Below are 12,956 nucleotides of genomic sequence, written 5' to 3' on the forward strand. Positions count from 1 at the left end.
TTTCCACGAAGACTGAAAACCTGCAGTAGTTGGCTGAATAGCTTAGTTATCTCCAACCACTTTAGATGTATATCCCATCAATTAAAAAAAAAATTAAAAAGTGCCCCAATATAGTGTATAAATTTTACATATAAACTTCTTTTACTAATATTCTGGATAGCTAATATATAAAAAAACAGAATTAAGGATTATAGTTAAAAATAAATATAGACATAAAATTCTAATATTCTTTTTATGTGCTAAACAGATCATCTCATGCACCACCTGGACAAATGATCTCACTTGGTCTCAAAGATAACCTATGGAAAGACTTCCAAATATTTCCCATGTCACACAATTTTAGTAAACTACAATATCTGTACCAGAATTCCATTTAAGACAAATCATTCCATAATCATTCTTTTTTGTTTAGACTATCATGTACCCGTTTTAAAAATCAAGATTCCAATACAACTTTCCTCTTCACAACACTTCTCAATTTTCTTACAGACCAAGTTTGAAACAAACATGTAAACTCTCCAATAAAAGGGAGAATAGAATCCTACCACTAGTGAAGGATCAGTCTCAGTGTTTTCATCCAAGTAATCAAGCAATGCTTTTTGCAACTGCTGGATTTCATCTTCTCCTCCTGAAACCTACAAAATAAACCAAGTAGTAACGAAAAAGATATTACTAATGTTTTTTTAACAAATCATCCAGTTGCATATACAAATCTGAGGGAAAAATCTGATAAATGATAAAAATGTAAATATAGGAAGAAACAGAAGAATACTAATTTTGAAAAACATTATATACTGATAGCTGACGTGTACTAATAGCTGAGGTTAACCTTTATTTTTATGAACTACATGTTAACTTTCTTTAAAGAAGCTCGTAAGTAGCTGACATAATAATTATTAGAACAACATGTATGTAAATCTTCAGAGGTAGGAAGGTCCTACCACTGGTTTTCTGTTTGGTAAGAGATAATTCCAAACTTTTAATCTAGTAAATGGAAATTATTACGTGTTACAGGTGTTACAGGTGTCTTTGGGATATTATTTTAAAAAAACATTCTGAAAGGGAAATATTTTTATTTGCAATTAACATAAAATAGTACTTTATTTCATGTAAGATATTAAATATACAGTAGGTATATTTGAGCTGTGCGTTTGATCTAGAATCAAAAAGGGACTGAGTCTTTGGTTCTTTCAAGAACAATACAGAAGCAGAAATTAACTCTGAGTTGACATTAATGTCTATAGCTTATTTTCTGGTTTACCATGTGAAATGCCAAATATATGGTTAAGAATATATCTAAGTAGGAAACAAAGATTAGAATAACCTATGTTCTTGGAGTATAGTGACATGAATACATTCAGAAATTAGTCATAGAACTGTAAACTAGTACACTGTAAAGTTCCAAAAGCTTTTCAGAAGTATGTCAAGAGTCATAGAAATATTTACCAAGGATCACTCCCCTCAAGTTTTACAGTGTACAGTACATGGTCGTATGTGGCAAATAAGAGGTCCTAGGTCTACTCTCAGAAATACTGAAAATCACCTAGCTACCATTCTTCAATGAAAGGAATCAGCAATACTTGGAGAAATGGCTGATTCCAGGGCTGGCACAAGGAAAGTAAAAGATGAGTCTGAAACATCTTGTGCCACAAAGTCCTCAAGGAAAGATGGGAAGATATCAAAAAGATACAAAAGGCAGTTTAAAGGGGCTCCCACTGGTCAAATCTAGTTCAATTTGAGTGCTACAATAATGATAGCAACAAATGATAATCTATCAAATACAACAGGAATGGTAATATTCCATTAAATGGCAGTATTATATTAATGGTAATTTCTTGGTTTTCATAGCTGTACTGTGGATATTTAAGTGAGAGTTCTTGTTTGTAGAAAACATACACAAAGCAGTGGTTCTCAAACTTCAGCATTCAACAGAATCACCTGGAGGGTCTGTTAAACCAGACTGCTTGTCCCCACCACCAGAGCTTCTGATTCAGCAGTTCCAGAGAGAGTCCTGAGAATTTGCATTTCTAACAAGTTCCTAGGTGATGTAAAAGTTGGTGCTGCTTGTCCAGGGAATCATACTTTGAAATTCAGGGGTCATGGGGGCATCCTGTCTGCTCAAAATGGTTCAGAAGAAAATAAAAATGCATATACAGATACACATGCGTGTATATTTTGAAAAAGAATGATAAAACAAATGTCAACCACTAAGGGATCTGGGTGAAAGATTAATGGGAACTTTTTGTACTATTCTTAAAACTTTTCTGTAAGTTTAAAATTATTTCAAAATACAACGTAAGTAACAAGAAAAAAAAATTAGAGGCATTTGTCATGGCCAGCAATGGATATGGTTATGGACATTAAAAAAAGAAAAAAGAGTAGAAAGAAAATGAAAACATTGTGCATGGTAGGATTAGAGATTATTTACCTATGAATTTTCTTAAGTAACTTTTAGTATTACTACCATCTCGTCCATAGTTTAAAAAAAAAAAAGGTATTGTTAAACCAAATAGAAAAACAGCATCATACATTCATAACAGTAGTTCACAAAAAGAAAGTAAATTAAGGATTATATAAATCATCTGAAAGTTCCTGTTACACATAATTCACCCTATGGTATAAATTTTCTCAGTGGAGCTTTTGAAAAAGCCCATTTTTAGGAGTAAGATTTTATTCTGAATCTACAAAATAAAATGCAACACTAACAGAAGAATATCTAAAAAAGTACTTAACTATTACTTATCCCCCAAATTCAAATTCTTTATCTCAATACCTGTTTTAAAATTCGTTCTATAGACCCTTGATCCATTTTGCTTGTAACAGCATCTTTCCTCAGTCGTGCAGCAACAGTTCCAAGGTAATCAAGAGATGCCACTCTTAAAGCCATCTCTGTTGACTTGTTACTGAATTGATGAACCTACACATGAAAAATAATTTTGTTTTAATTTAACCAATTTATACTATTTTTAATAGCAACTTATAAATTCCAAATCTATGTTGTATTATTTGAAAGTTAAACACTTTTTTCCCCTGTGATATTGTTCCACAAAGTAACTGACTTTTTAAAAAATTTTATTCTATTTTATTTTTTTGGTTTCACCCCAGAGCGTATGGGATCTTCGTTCCCTGACCAGGGACTGAACCCAGGCCACGGCAGTGAAAGCCCAGGATCCTAACCACTAGGCCACCAGGGAACTCCCAGTAATTTGCCTTTTGAGTTTCTGGAATTTTTAACATTTTCATTAAAATACCTATATATACATATAGATATAAAATTAAACCTTCCTAAGAACACAGTCACTTTCTTTAAATGTAGGCTAAACTCTATAAAATGGGATTATTACTGAGTAAGAATTTGTTAGGCTGGAATTCTGATGCCTAGGAAAAATTATCTTGGTTTCAGAACAGTATTAAGTTTTCCAGCTGACAAAAAGTAAGGTCCCAAAAACTTTGTAACAATTGCACAAGTCCAAATGTAGTCTAAAGATAAAAAGAAAACTCACAATAGTATTTCTTTGCATTTCCCTAATACAATATTACATTAGGACTAAAACGTGTCATGTTTTTAGAAATACTCTTAAAGATGACAGAGTTCACATTAATCAGTTTCATGCTTTGAAATGAATTAACTATGATAACTTATGACTCAGTGTTGAGATGCTTTTAACTAACAATACCTCCAAACAAAACAAAACAAAACAAAAAACAACAACAAAAAAAAGTTTTTTAAAGCACTGTTATCTTATGTATGAAATGAAAGCACCGAAAGTCACAACATTTCAAAGTTTCTACAAGGTACTGACAGTATTGTGTACAGTTATGCACATGCAAAAATAGAGATGCAATGGTCATATTTCCTTACACATTTTTAAAGAATTCATCATCTGTGAATCAGAGTACATCCTCATTATGTTGTCTTCTAGTAATCTAATAATCTTTAAATGCTATACTCTTACCAACAGTCTCCCTAACAAACTAAGGAGTAGTTCAGCAGCTGGCCATTCAGGCTTATTGACTGTTGAAAGAAGGTCTTGAACAAAATTTTCAAATAGTGGTCTGTAATCTTCTTCACCTTGCTTACTACCACATCTGTTCAAAGATAAATAATAGAAAGGCTGTGAATTTAGGTGACACGTTCACCAATATGACTAAAACTTTGTTAACTAAGTTTTCCTCTTCTCTCACATCTGAACATGGTATAAGAGAGTACATTAAATGAAATACGGTTTTAAAATGAATCTGTTTCTCAATCTTTATTTTTTCCCCTACTACAGGGAATTCATTTATTGACATTAACATAATTTTCTGCCAAGTGTAACACATTTTAAATAATGACCACTGTTTTTCTATGAGATTACTATAAATTCTTATGAAAGCTAAGGAAACCTCTCTCCCCAAACTTTCCTATTCAATTAGAAAGTCCCAAAATTCACTGAAAAGAAATTATAGAACATATGAGCAAGTTTATAAAATTTTAGATTTTTAATATTCTAATTTCCTCATTTTAAAGATAAGGAAATCAGGGGTCAGGGAGATATAGTCAAGGTTCAGATTATGGCAGGAAGTTGCATTAATCTTTTACATAAAATAAATGAACTGTTCTCTATATGGCGAAAATAAAAATCAGATTATGTTAATTTTACTCACTTTTTAAGGAAGATGGAAAGGAAGTTTTGGGCTGTTCGCATGGCTGTTTCATAAGAATTGGTAATGACAACATCTTGGTCAACCTAGATTGAGAAAAATGAATTTATACAGATATAAGAAATAACCAACATACAAGTTATTTCAGTTGCTATTGCCATGTTATTACTGAATATAGGGGCAATACATTTAAATACTAAAAATCTTAACTATTAGATATAAAAAGAGAAGCTACAATTAGCATACTATATTTCAATACTTCATAAAAACTAAATAAAAATATTGATAGAGTTCATTTTTATTTATTAAAATATGTTAAGAGTGACAAATGTGTTTAACAAATGAAATATCAACAGTTGTTTATCATGATCAGAACAGTTCTGATTGAAAATATCAACACAAAAAGAATTTCAAAAAAAATTGCAAGCTCAAAGTTTATGGAATACTAGAATATAATACTAAAAAAATTCAACTCCTTCATTAGAAATTTAAAGACCAGGATATAAATAGTTAATTCAAAGTTGTGGAAACCCAAAAAGTGAATAAATATATGAAAAAGTTCACTAGTAACCAGAAAAATGCAAAAGAAAACATGGTATCATTTCATACTAACCAGACTAGGCAAAATCAAAATGTAAGAATGTAAACTAGAACACCACTTTAGTGAGAAAAATGTCAAGTTCCAGTGAAGTTAAAAGTGCATGTACACTGTGATTTAATATTCTATTTCTAAGTATATCTAGAGAAACTTTTGCTTCAAGTTGTTGTATGTCATATATGATGTGTTTAACCTAAATCAAGAAGAATCTAGCATTAGTTACATGTATTAAAAACAATGGTGAGTGAAAAAATTAGCTGTAAATATGTCACTATATCATTTATGTAAATTAAAAAATTCTGTATCAAATTTATACAGATAAATAAATAAATAAATGGACGAAGATAAACATTCACCAATGGTAAGGAAAAAGCTGAAAAGAGAACAGTGAGATTAGGAGAAGGGGAGAACAACAGGGACCTCAACATTTTTAATATTCATTTTATACTTTATTAACCAGTCACTTTATTATTTATTACTATACACACAGCCACGACTATAAGAGAATTAGGAAATAAAATTATTCCTCTTTCTTTTGAACTTCTTTGAGGTAAAACTATAAAACTTGGAAAAATTTTAAGTGTTGATGGGTAAGAGCTACAAAACCAAAAGCAAATCTTAGCTATAAGTTATTCAATAGTGAGGGCATAAACTCATTTTCTGCATGAATTTAACATTAATTATATTAACGGTTATTTACTGTATGTGATTATAGATACTACATGTTATAATATTCACTTTCACATTCAATATCTCACTTGAGTCTTACAACTTGTAATAGTAGGCTTGTTAGGTATTATCATTCCCATTTTATAGCTGAAGAAACAAACTCAGATTAAAATGATTTGTATGTTTCATGACTGGTGGATATAATAGGACAAGAACTCAAGTCTCCTAAAACTTAGTTTAATGCTCTACAAGGATCTGTAAGCCCAGTCTTCATGAAGCCCTAATTAAGAACTTCAGTTTTATAAGAATGGCAGAGAATATAGTTGTTTCCTCCTACAAAAATACAGTTATAAAACTTACAAATGATTCCTTACTTTTTTATTTGAGTCCTCTTCTGAATTAGACTCCTTCTCTGATGATGGTAAGTGTACCACACACTGAATTAGTTGTAAAACCAGTGCTGTAACCATCTGAATATACATAGGCTCTCCATCCATATCACTACTGTTTAACCTTTAATGGAGAAGAAAATATTTAATTCTTACAGAGTATGAAGAGAATTTCATTTTACATGTCATCTATGATCTGAAAGTTTCAGGATGCTTTCTTTACCAATATTTCTAGGTATTGTCTTTACTGCTTATAATAGTGTCCTTAAGTCTAATTATTTCTAACTTCTCAAAAAACCAACTAAATGCCTATGCATAGATAATTAAAAATGCAGTATTTAATATAAAATTCTATACTTTATATACGCACTGCAGATTGAACAATTATAAGAAAAAATATCAATATTTTTCAAAATGATTTTTAAAATGAGAAGTCTTCAGGATTTCCCAATGCCCAGGCATTCTGGTATTCATTTTCTTATTAAAATCTGCTACATAGTCAGCTCCTGATCATATGTTAGAGTATGAGTGACATAGAATATAAAATAATCTATGTTATAGAATATTTTATGACACAGAATATAAAAAAGTCAAATTTTAAATCTTTTTGTTTAAAAGATAGTTAAAAACGTAAGAATTCCTTTAGATGTTGATAGCTTTTCTTTAGGTTTTAATGGACAATAGATGTTTATCAATACACAGTCTAAAAAATTAAGATAAAAACAATTATTTTACAGAAGACAGCCTTCAAAGCAATCTAAATATAACCCTATATGCCAGGTCAACACATTTAATCAGCCAGGAATATTATAATGATAGTTATGAAAATGTTGATGATTACCTATGCCAACAAAGGCAATAATGCTAACCACAGCAGCGGATAACATTCCTTAATTACTCTGTGCTTAGTGATTAAGAGCATTTAATTGTCATGTCTATTTTCTATATTTCTGTTAGAGTAATTTTTCAGCTCTCTTTTAAAAATATTATGTAATGACTTACTACTGTATAAAGGATTAAGTTCAAGTTCCTTCGTAAGGCTTATGAAATCCTTGAACTGCCTCTGACTCTGGAGCCGTATTTCCTATTGCTCTTCTCACAGGCCAACAGTTCTTAACCAGGGATGATTTTGCCCTTCAGAGGACATTTGCCAGTGTCTAGTGAAATTCTGGTAATTGTAATTTGAAAAGGTGCATTTCTTTTGGTATCTATTAGGCAGAGGTCAAGGATGCTGCTAAGCATCTTACTATGTACAGGACAGCACTGCAGATAAAGTATTATCTGGCCCAAAATGTCAATAACGCCAAGACTGAAAATCCTTGCCACAGATCTTTACACTTGAGAGTCACTGAACTTTTAAGTCTCTAAAATGTGCATTTTTATTTCTCACACCCAAGGTATTCTTCACGCTGTTCTGAGACTGAACTGCCTCTCTTTTATTTGATCATTAAAATAAAAATCAGACAGAAATGATAAAGAATTAAAATATGATGGCTACAGTACAACGGAGTTCTTCATTATACTCGGACTTTGCTATAGTTAGTTACCTGAAGTTCCTTAAGCTCCTCTTGCTGGTAGGTAATCTTGCAAGTGAAGTAAAAATTTCTTCCAAAATTAACTGCCTATGTTTTTCATATCTTGAGAATACCTATTTAGTAATTATAAGATTCCAAATTTAGTTTGTTATAATTATTTGAAAATAAACAAAAATGATACTATACCATGTGATAAAAAATATTATCTGCCATTTAGAATGAAAATGTTTTCATCATCTTCGATGGCAATGACTAAATTTGCTCAACTTTTCTATCATTAATTATGACATTCTTGTAGAAGTCATAGTATGCTAGTTTCATCTAGAGGAATATGATATCTTGGGTATGAAACGTAAGCCAAGATTTAAATGATTTAAAATAATTGATTTTATAGTATATATTAAGGAATTAACTGAAATATTTAAAAATATTTAGAAGTGTTTGAAATCTAAGGCATACTAAAATAGTCCTCACAGAAAACTCCAATCTGCATTAGTTTTTGCACATTTGGATTGAAGGATAGGGGATACCACTGTTATTTTTCTGAGAGATAACTAAAAATGTGAACTGATTATACTTACTGCAGTGACTAACTTAATGGCACACAATTGTAATTCACTGACATTTTCCACAAAAAATGGTGTTATTCCCATTGATGATACCTGCACAGACACAGACAGTAATCAGTACACATCTGTAATAGATTTCAGTAACATTCTACCTTACTAAATCCCAAGGCATTCATAAACTTCTGGAAAACACTGAGAGCATTTTCTTTCCCCTCATCAATCAGGAACTAGTTTCTCCTTTTGTTCCCTTTCACCCTCAAGCAAATTAGCACAGACCTTCCTTCATAGCTGCCATTCCTCTGATTTCTAACTTCTGGATTAATAAATGTCACAGGAATGTAAAAAACAAAAAATAGTTCACTGTTCTGGAAGAAGTATCCTGACACATTTTAAAGGAAATGATCATTTATCTTTCAAATAATTTACAGTTTAGAATTTATACTACATTCACCTGCCTTCTGCCCCAAATGTTTCTTTTTAAAACTTCCCTAGACTCTTATTTCTCCCATTTAGATATAAAATACTCTGAATGGAAAAAATTAACATAGTGCTGGTATTATTATTGAGTGAGCGAGGTTATACTGAACTCAATTAGATCCCTTATTCTCCTTTATTTTTTTGGTTTAGAAATATGGAAAATGCTTGAAAAAAACTTACCTGAAGAATTGTTGTGTCTGTAAGAAGCTGTATTTCTAGTAGTTCTGATAAGCTGCTAACAATGTCACAAACTTTATTATAAAGCATTACTATTACTCTTTGCTTATGGGTAGAACATTTAGCCCGTTTTGCCTTTGAACTTAATAAGCCTCCTAAAATGAAAAAAAAATCAAAATAAGAAATATATCAACTTTTAATAATGTTTATTAAAAATTAATAAAACTGCTTTCTGAATTAAAAGAACACACCTTTTTTCCCCCCTATATAAAAATACAACCTGGCAAATAAAGCTGTCTATTTATTAAAAGAGAAAATTACTCTTTAGGGAATATTCAGTTAGAAAGTCAACATTCTTATAACAGATAATTCACGGTACATTTCAGTGGCTATTAAATTCTTGTATCTTAAGGATTACTTTATTTCTATTTTTTTCCACTGACTGGAGCAGGATATTAAGATTATATTTCCCTTGAAATCAACTTGCAATAATTAAACAACAGGTAATTAACGGTAGGTATTCGTGATCCAAGTTTGCCCTCCTCTTTAAATGTATACATGTTAACATACATGACTCATTTATAAAGATTATAAATAAGAGAAAGAACTATATATCTTTAATCAATCCATTTTTTAGATAGTATTTTGGGTAAAATTTGGGGGAAGTGATAAATGGAACCAGAAGCTACTATTACCTAGGAAAATCTCAGACCAGTAGAAATTACTTCTTATTATATGTAAATAGTTGCTAAAGAAATTATTAATGAACAAGTACTGGATTAAAACAAGTTCTATATTCTAGTCAAATGTAAGCCAGTGTTTATTACAATTTATATAATTTCAGTGCCATTTTAAGTCACTGCATTCTGACCCATCCGATGTGGTAAAATTATATAACAGGTAATTTTGATATTATACTAAAAAACTATCAGTATAAAACGGCAAACTAACCTCCATGAGGATCTAATCTGTAAACAGGATCATACTGAGGATAAAGTGTATTCTGCAAATGAAATTTAGTGTACTGTATAACTCTTTCGATTACATCCTCAATATATACAGCTTTTGGCATGTTAGGGGATGTCATAATGTTGATAGTTGTAAGACAGGCATCTGCTGATTTTGTCACTCTCTCCATAATAAGGTCTCTCCATAACCTTTCTTCTTCTTCAGTATCATTATTCTACAAAACAGTACATTGTTAATGAAATGGAAATGAACACATTTATAGGTTAAATATTTTTTTAAAATTATAATATATTTGATTTTCACGGTTGAAAACTTGGTGAGAGTTATGGTGTGTGTATGTATATTTAAAGAATATCAGGAATGAAGTGCAAATACGTATATTACATTAAGTATGATTTGTTTCAATGTTTTCAAACATAATGTACTCTCATCTCCTAATTTCACCACTAAATGACATTCCAATAACAAACTTATAGTTATGTTTATCTTCTGTGTAATTTATTCAAATCTACGATTTTAGCTAAAGATCATAATTATACATAAATCATTTTGTGTTTGGGGTTAAAAACATTATGATAATATTAAAGCTTTTTAGTTCTGCTTGCTCTTGTGAGAGCAAAACAAAAATTAACAACAAAGGATAGACCCTTATTTAAAAGTAGTAAAATGTTATCGACTCAATCACTCCTAATAACTGTTTTTCAACAATACTGTATTTTTGAAACTGAGATTAAAAAGTGATTATGTAGACTACTGAAAACATAATTTATTTTCTAAAATAGATAATTCAACAACTGACAGACTATATTTTAATTTACACATCAGCAACCTGCATTACAATTGGGAAAAAGTGCTTTTAATCTTACTTTTAAAGTGAAAATTCTTCTATCACGTCTTTAGTTATGAAATATCAACTTTATGTTCTAGGAATACTTGTGTATGCATGCTATTCAAAGCTTATAACATTGGGAAAAGGAATAAATAAAAGTATAATATTTGTAAAACACAGAAGGGCTTTCTAAATCATTCATGCCTAAAAACTCTATCTCTAACTTTATTTCATTTTACTACTTACATACCTACTTAAAAAAATAAAGTAACTTTTCTTTGATATTGAAATTGCTGTTTCGAAGAGTCAGTTTAGGAGGTTCATCACGCATATCAAACATTAAGGCTTAAATGCAGCACCCTAAATAGTGCTAAGGTTTTCAGGAATGAAAATAATTTCATTAAAACTGAGTCAGCCAGTTCTCCATAACTGTAGATTCTTGATATTTACCATAATTTCTTGCCAAAGTGTTTTAAATAAAACTTGTAGACTAAAAATGTAGTATATTGCCACTATAGGTCCTCTAATCCCTTAGTTTCTATGGTTCAAAAACTAATTTAAAAAGGGCACTGGAAAAATATGGATATATTTAATAAAGCATAGAAATACCACCTGACATTATTTCTCTACTTTTTTAAATTCCATGTAGATCACTTAGCACTCCTGTGGCTTCTGCAAACATCAAGAACATTTCCCTCACAAGATATAATCCAGTGCATGTGCTAAATACATATAGTATATATGTACATATGAGAATGGAAGTATTATCTACCAAAACTGTTAACAGTGGTTACTGCTGGATGAAAATTGAACCTTTCTGTTTTTTGTGTTTTGAAAATTTTCTATAATACACTACTTTTGTAATCAGTCATTTAAAAATAAAGAAATTTCATTAACTCAAAACATTCCCAGATCCTTATCTCTTACATTAAATTCCTATAAGAATTAGTGTTTGAATTCATTAATGTTAGACACCAAGATCAATTCAAACAATTCAAATGCACATATGATTTTGAAAGTCTGCTATAATGCTAGGAAGGTAGATCCCAGTTCATAAATCATTATACCACGTTGCCACTGCTTTTGATAAAACATACTAAAATGTAACGACAGTTGCAGTTAACATTTAATGAGAACTTATAATGTGCCAGACATTGTTAAGCAGGTTACATGAATTAATTTATTTAATATCCTTTCAACAACCATTTGAGCTAGATATAAAAACAATACATAAGGATTAACATTTTAGGATACATTAGGAAATCACCATAAGGTTTCCAACTATTTATTTCTCCAGGGAAGTTCAAAGAAAAGAATTCCTACCTACTAACATTTTATAAATGAAAAGACATTTTAAACACTCATCCACTTACAAAAGGAAGAGCATAATGTAAGATTAAAGAATGGTCTTTTGAACTGAATGAATTTACATCTGTTACTATTCTTATTTATATCAAAGCTGTGAATTGATAATGTGTAACATTAATTTTAAACAGCTAAAAATCCAATTCTAACTGCAAGGCTAAATGTGAACTAGTAAATGTGGTAACAAGCTCAAATTAATGAAATTTGGAATTTTCTCTATAAATCAAAGTTCCATATGAAAAATGTTACATCTTAACAATAGAAAGGGTAAAATTAACAACATGGATCTTAAACTTACATGATTTAACAAAGTGGAGAGCTTTGACCCATCTTGAATATTCTTCTCCAAGATATTTAGGACTTTCACAGTTTTGTCAGTGGAAAGCTAAAATTGAAGCATAAATTCTTTCATCAATCATTGGTAAATGTAATAAATTATTCAAGAACTATTCTGTACAATTATTCCCTTTGGCCAATGGAATATACAGCATTAACACCCTCTTAAAGAGTGGAAAAATAAAACTTTCCTACTTAGATCCTCTACTAAAATCTGATTATGTAGAGAACTTAATTACTTGTTTTTGAAAGACAGATAGCAAACACAGAATGGGCACATGTGTATGTTACTAACTCAAATCTTACCACATAGCTAGTTAAGGCTGAATCTGTTCTGATGTCTGGCCCGTTGCTCTTATGAAAGTGACACTGAACATGCATACGAACACACAGGCACAA

At 30.5% G+C, this 12,956-nt stretch overlaps 1 protein-coding gene across 1 annotated transcript in view; it reads right to left on the reverse strand.

Moving 5' to 3' along the window:
• The window catches only part of NIPBL (NIPBL cohesin loading factor), a 195,698-nt gene that overhangs the window by 50,517 nt on the left and 132,225 nt on the right, over positions 1-12,956 (reverse strand). The window contains exons 16-25 of the mRNA XM_007447917.1: positions 12,520-12,606; positions 10,010-10,241; positions 9,062-9,213; positions 8,417-8,497; positions 7,848-7,948; positions 6,286-6,424; positions 4,648-4,730; positions 3,957-4,089; positions 2,774-2,917; positions 546-635 (exon numbers count right to left, since the gene is read on the reverse strand). Coding sequence (XP_007447979.1) covers positions 546-635; positions 2,774-2,917; positions 3,957-4,089; positions 4,648-4,730; positions 6,286-6,424; positions 7,848-7,948; positions 8,417-8,497; positions 9,062-9,213; positions 10,010-10,241; positions 12,520-12,606 — 1,242 coding nt within the window. The remainder of the gene's footprint in view (positions 1-545; positions 636-2,773; positions 2,918-3,956; positions 4,090-4,647; positions 4,731-6,285; positions 6,425-7,847; positions 7,949-8,416; positions 8,498-9,061; positions 9,214-10,009; positions 10,242-12,519; positions 12,607-12,956) is intronic.

The sequence above is a fragment of the Lipotes vexillifer genome, unplaced genomic scaffold, assembly GCF_000442215.2.
Source record: "Lipotes vexillifer unplaced genomic scaffold, Lipotes_vexillifer_v1.1 scaffold1706, whole genome shotgun sequence".
NCBI classification, from domain to species: Eukaryota; Metazoa; Chordata; class Mammalia; order Artiodactyla; family Lipotidae; genus Lipotes; species Lipotes vexillifer.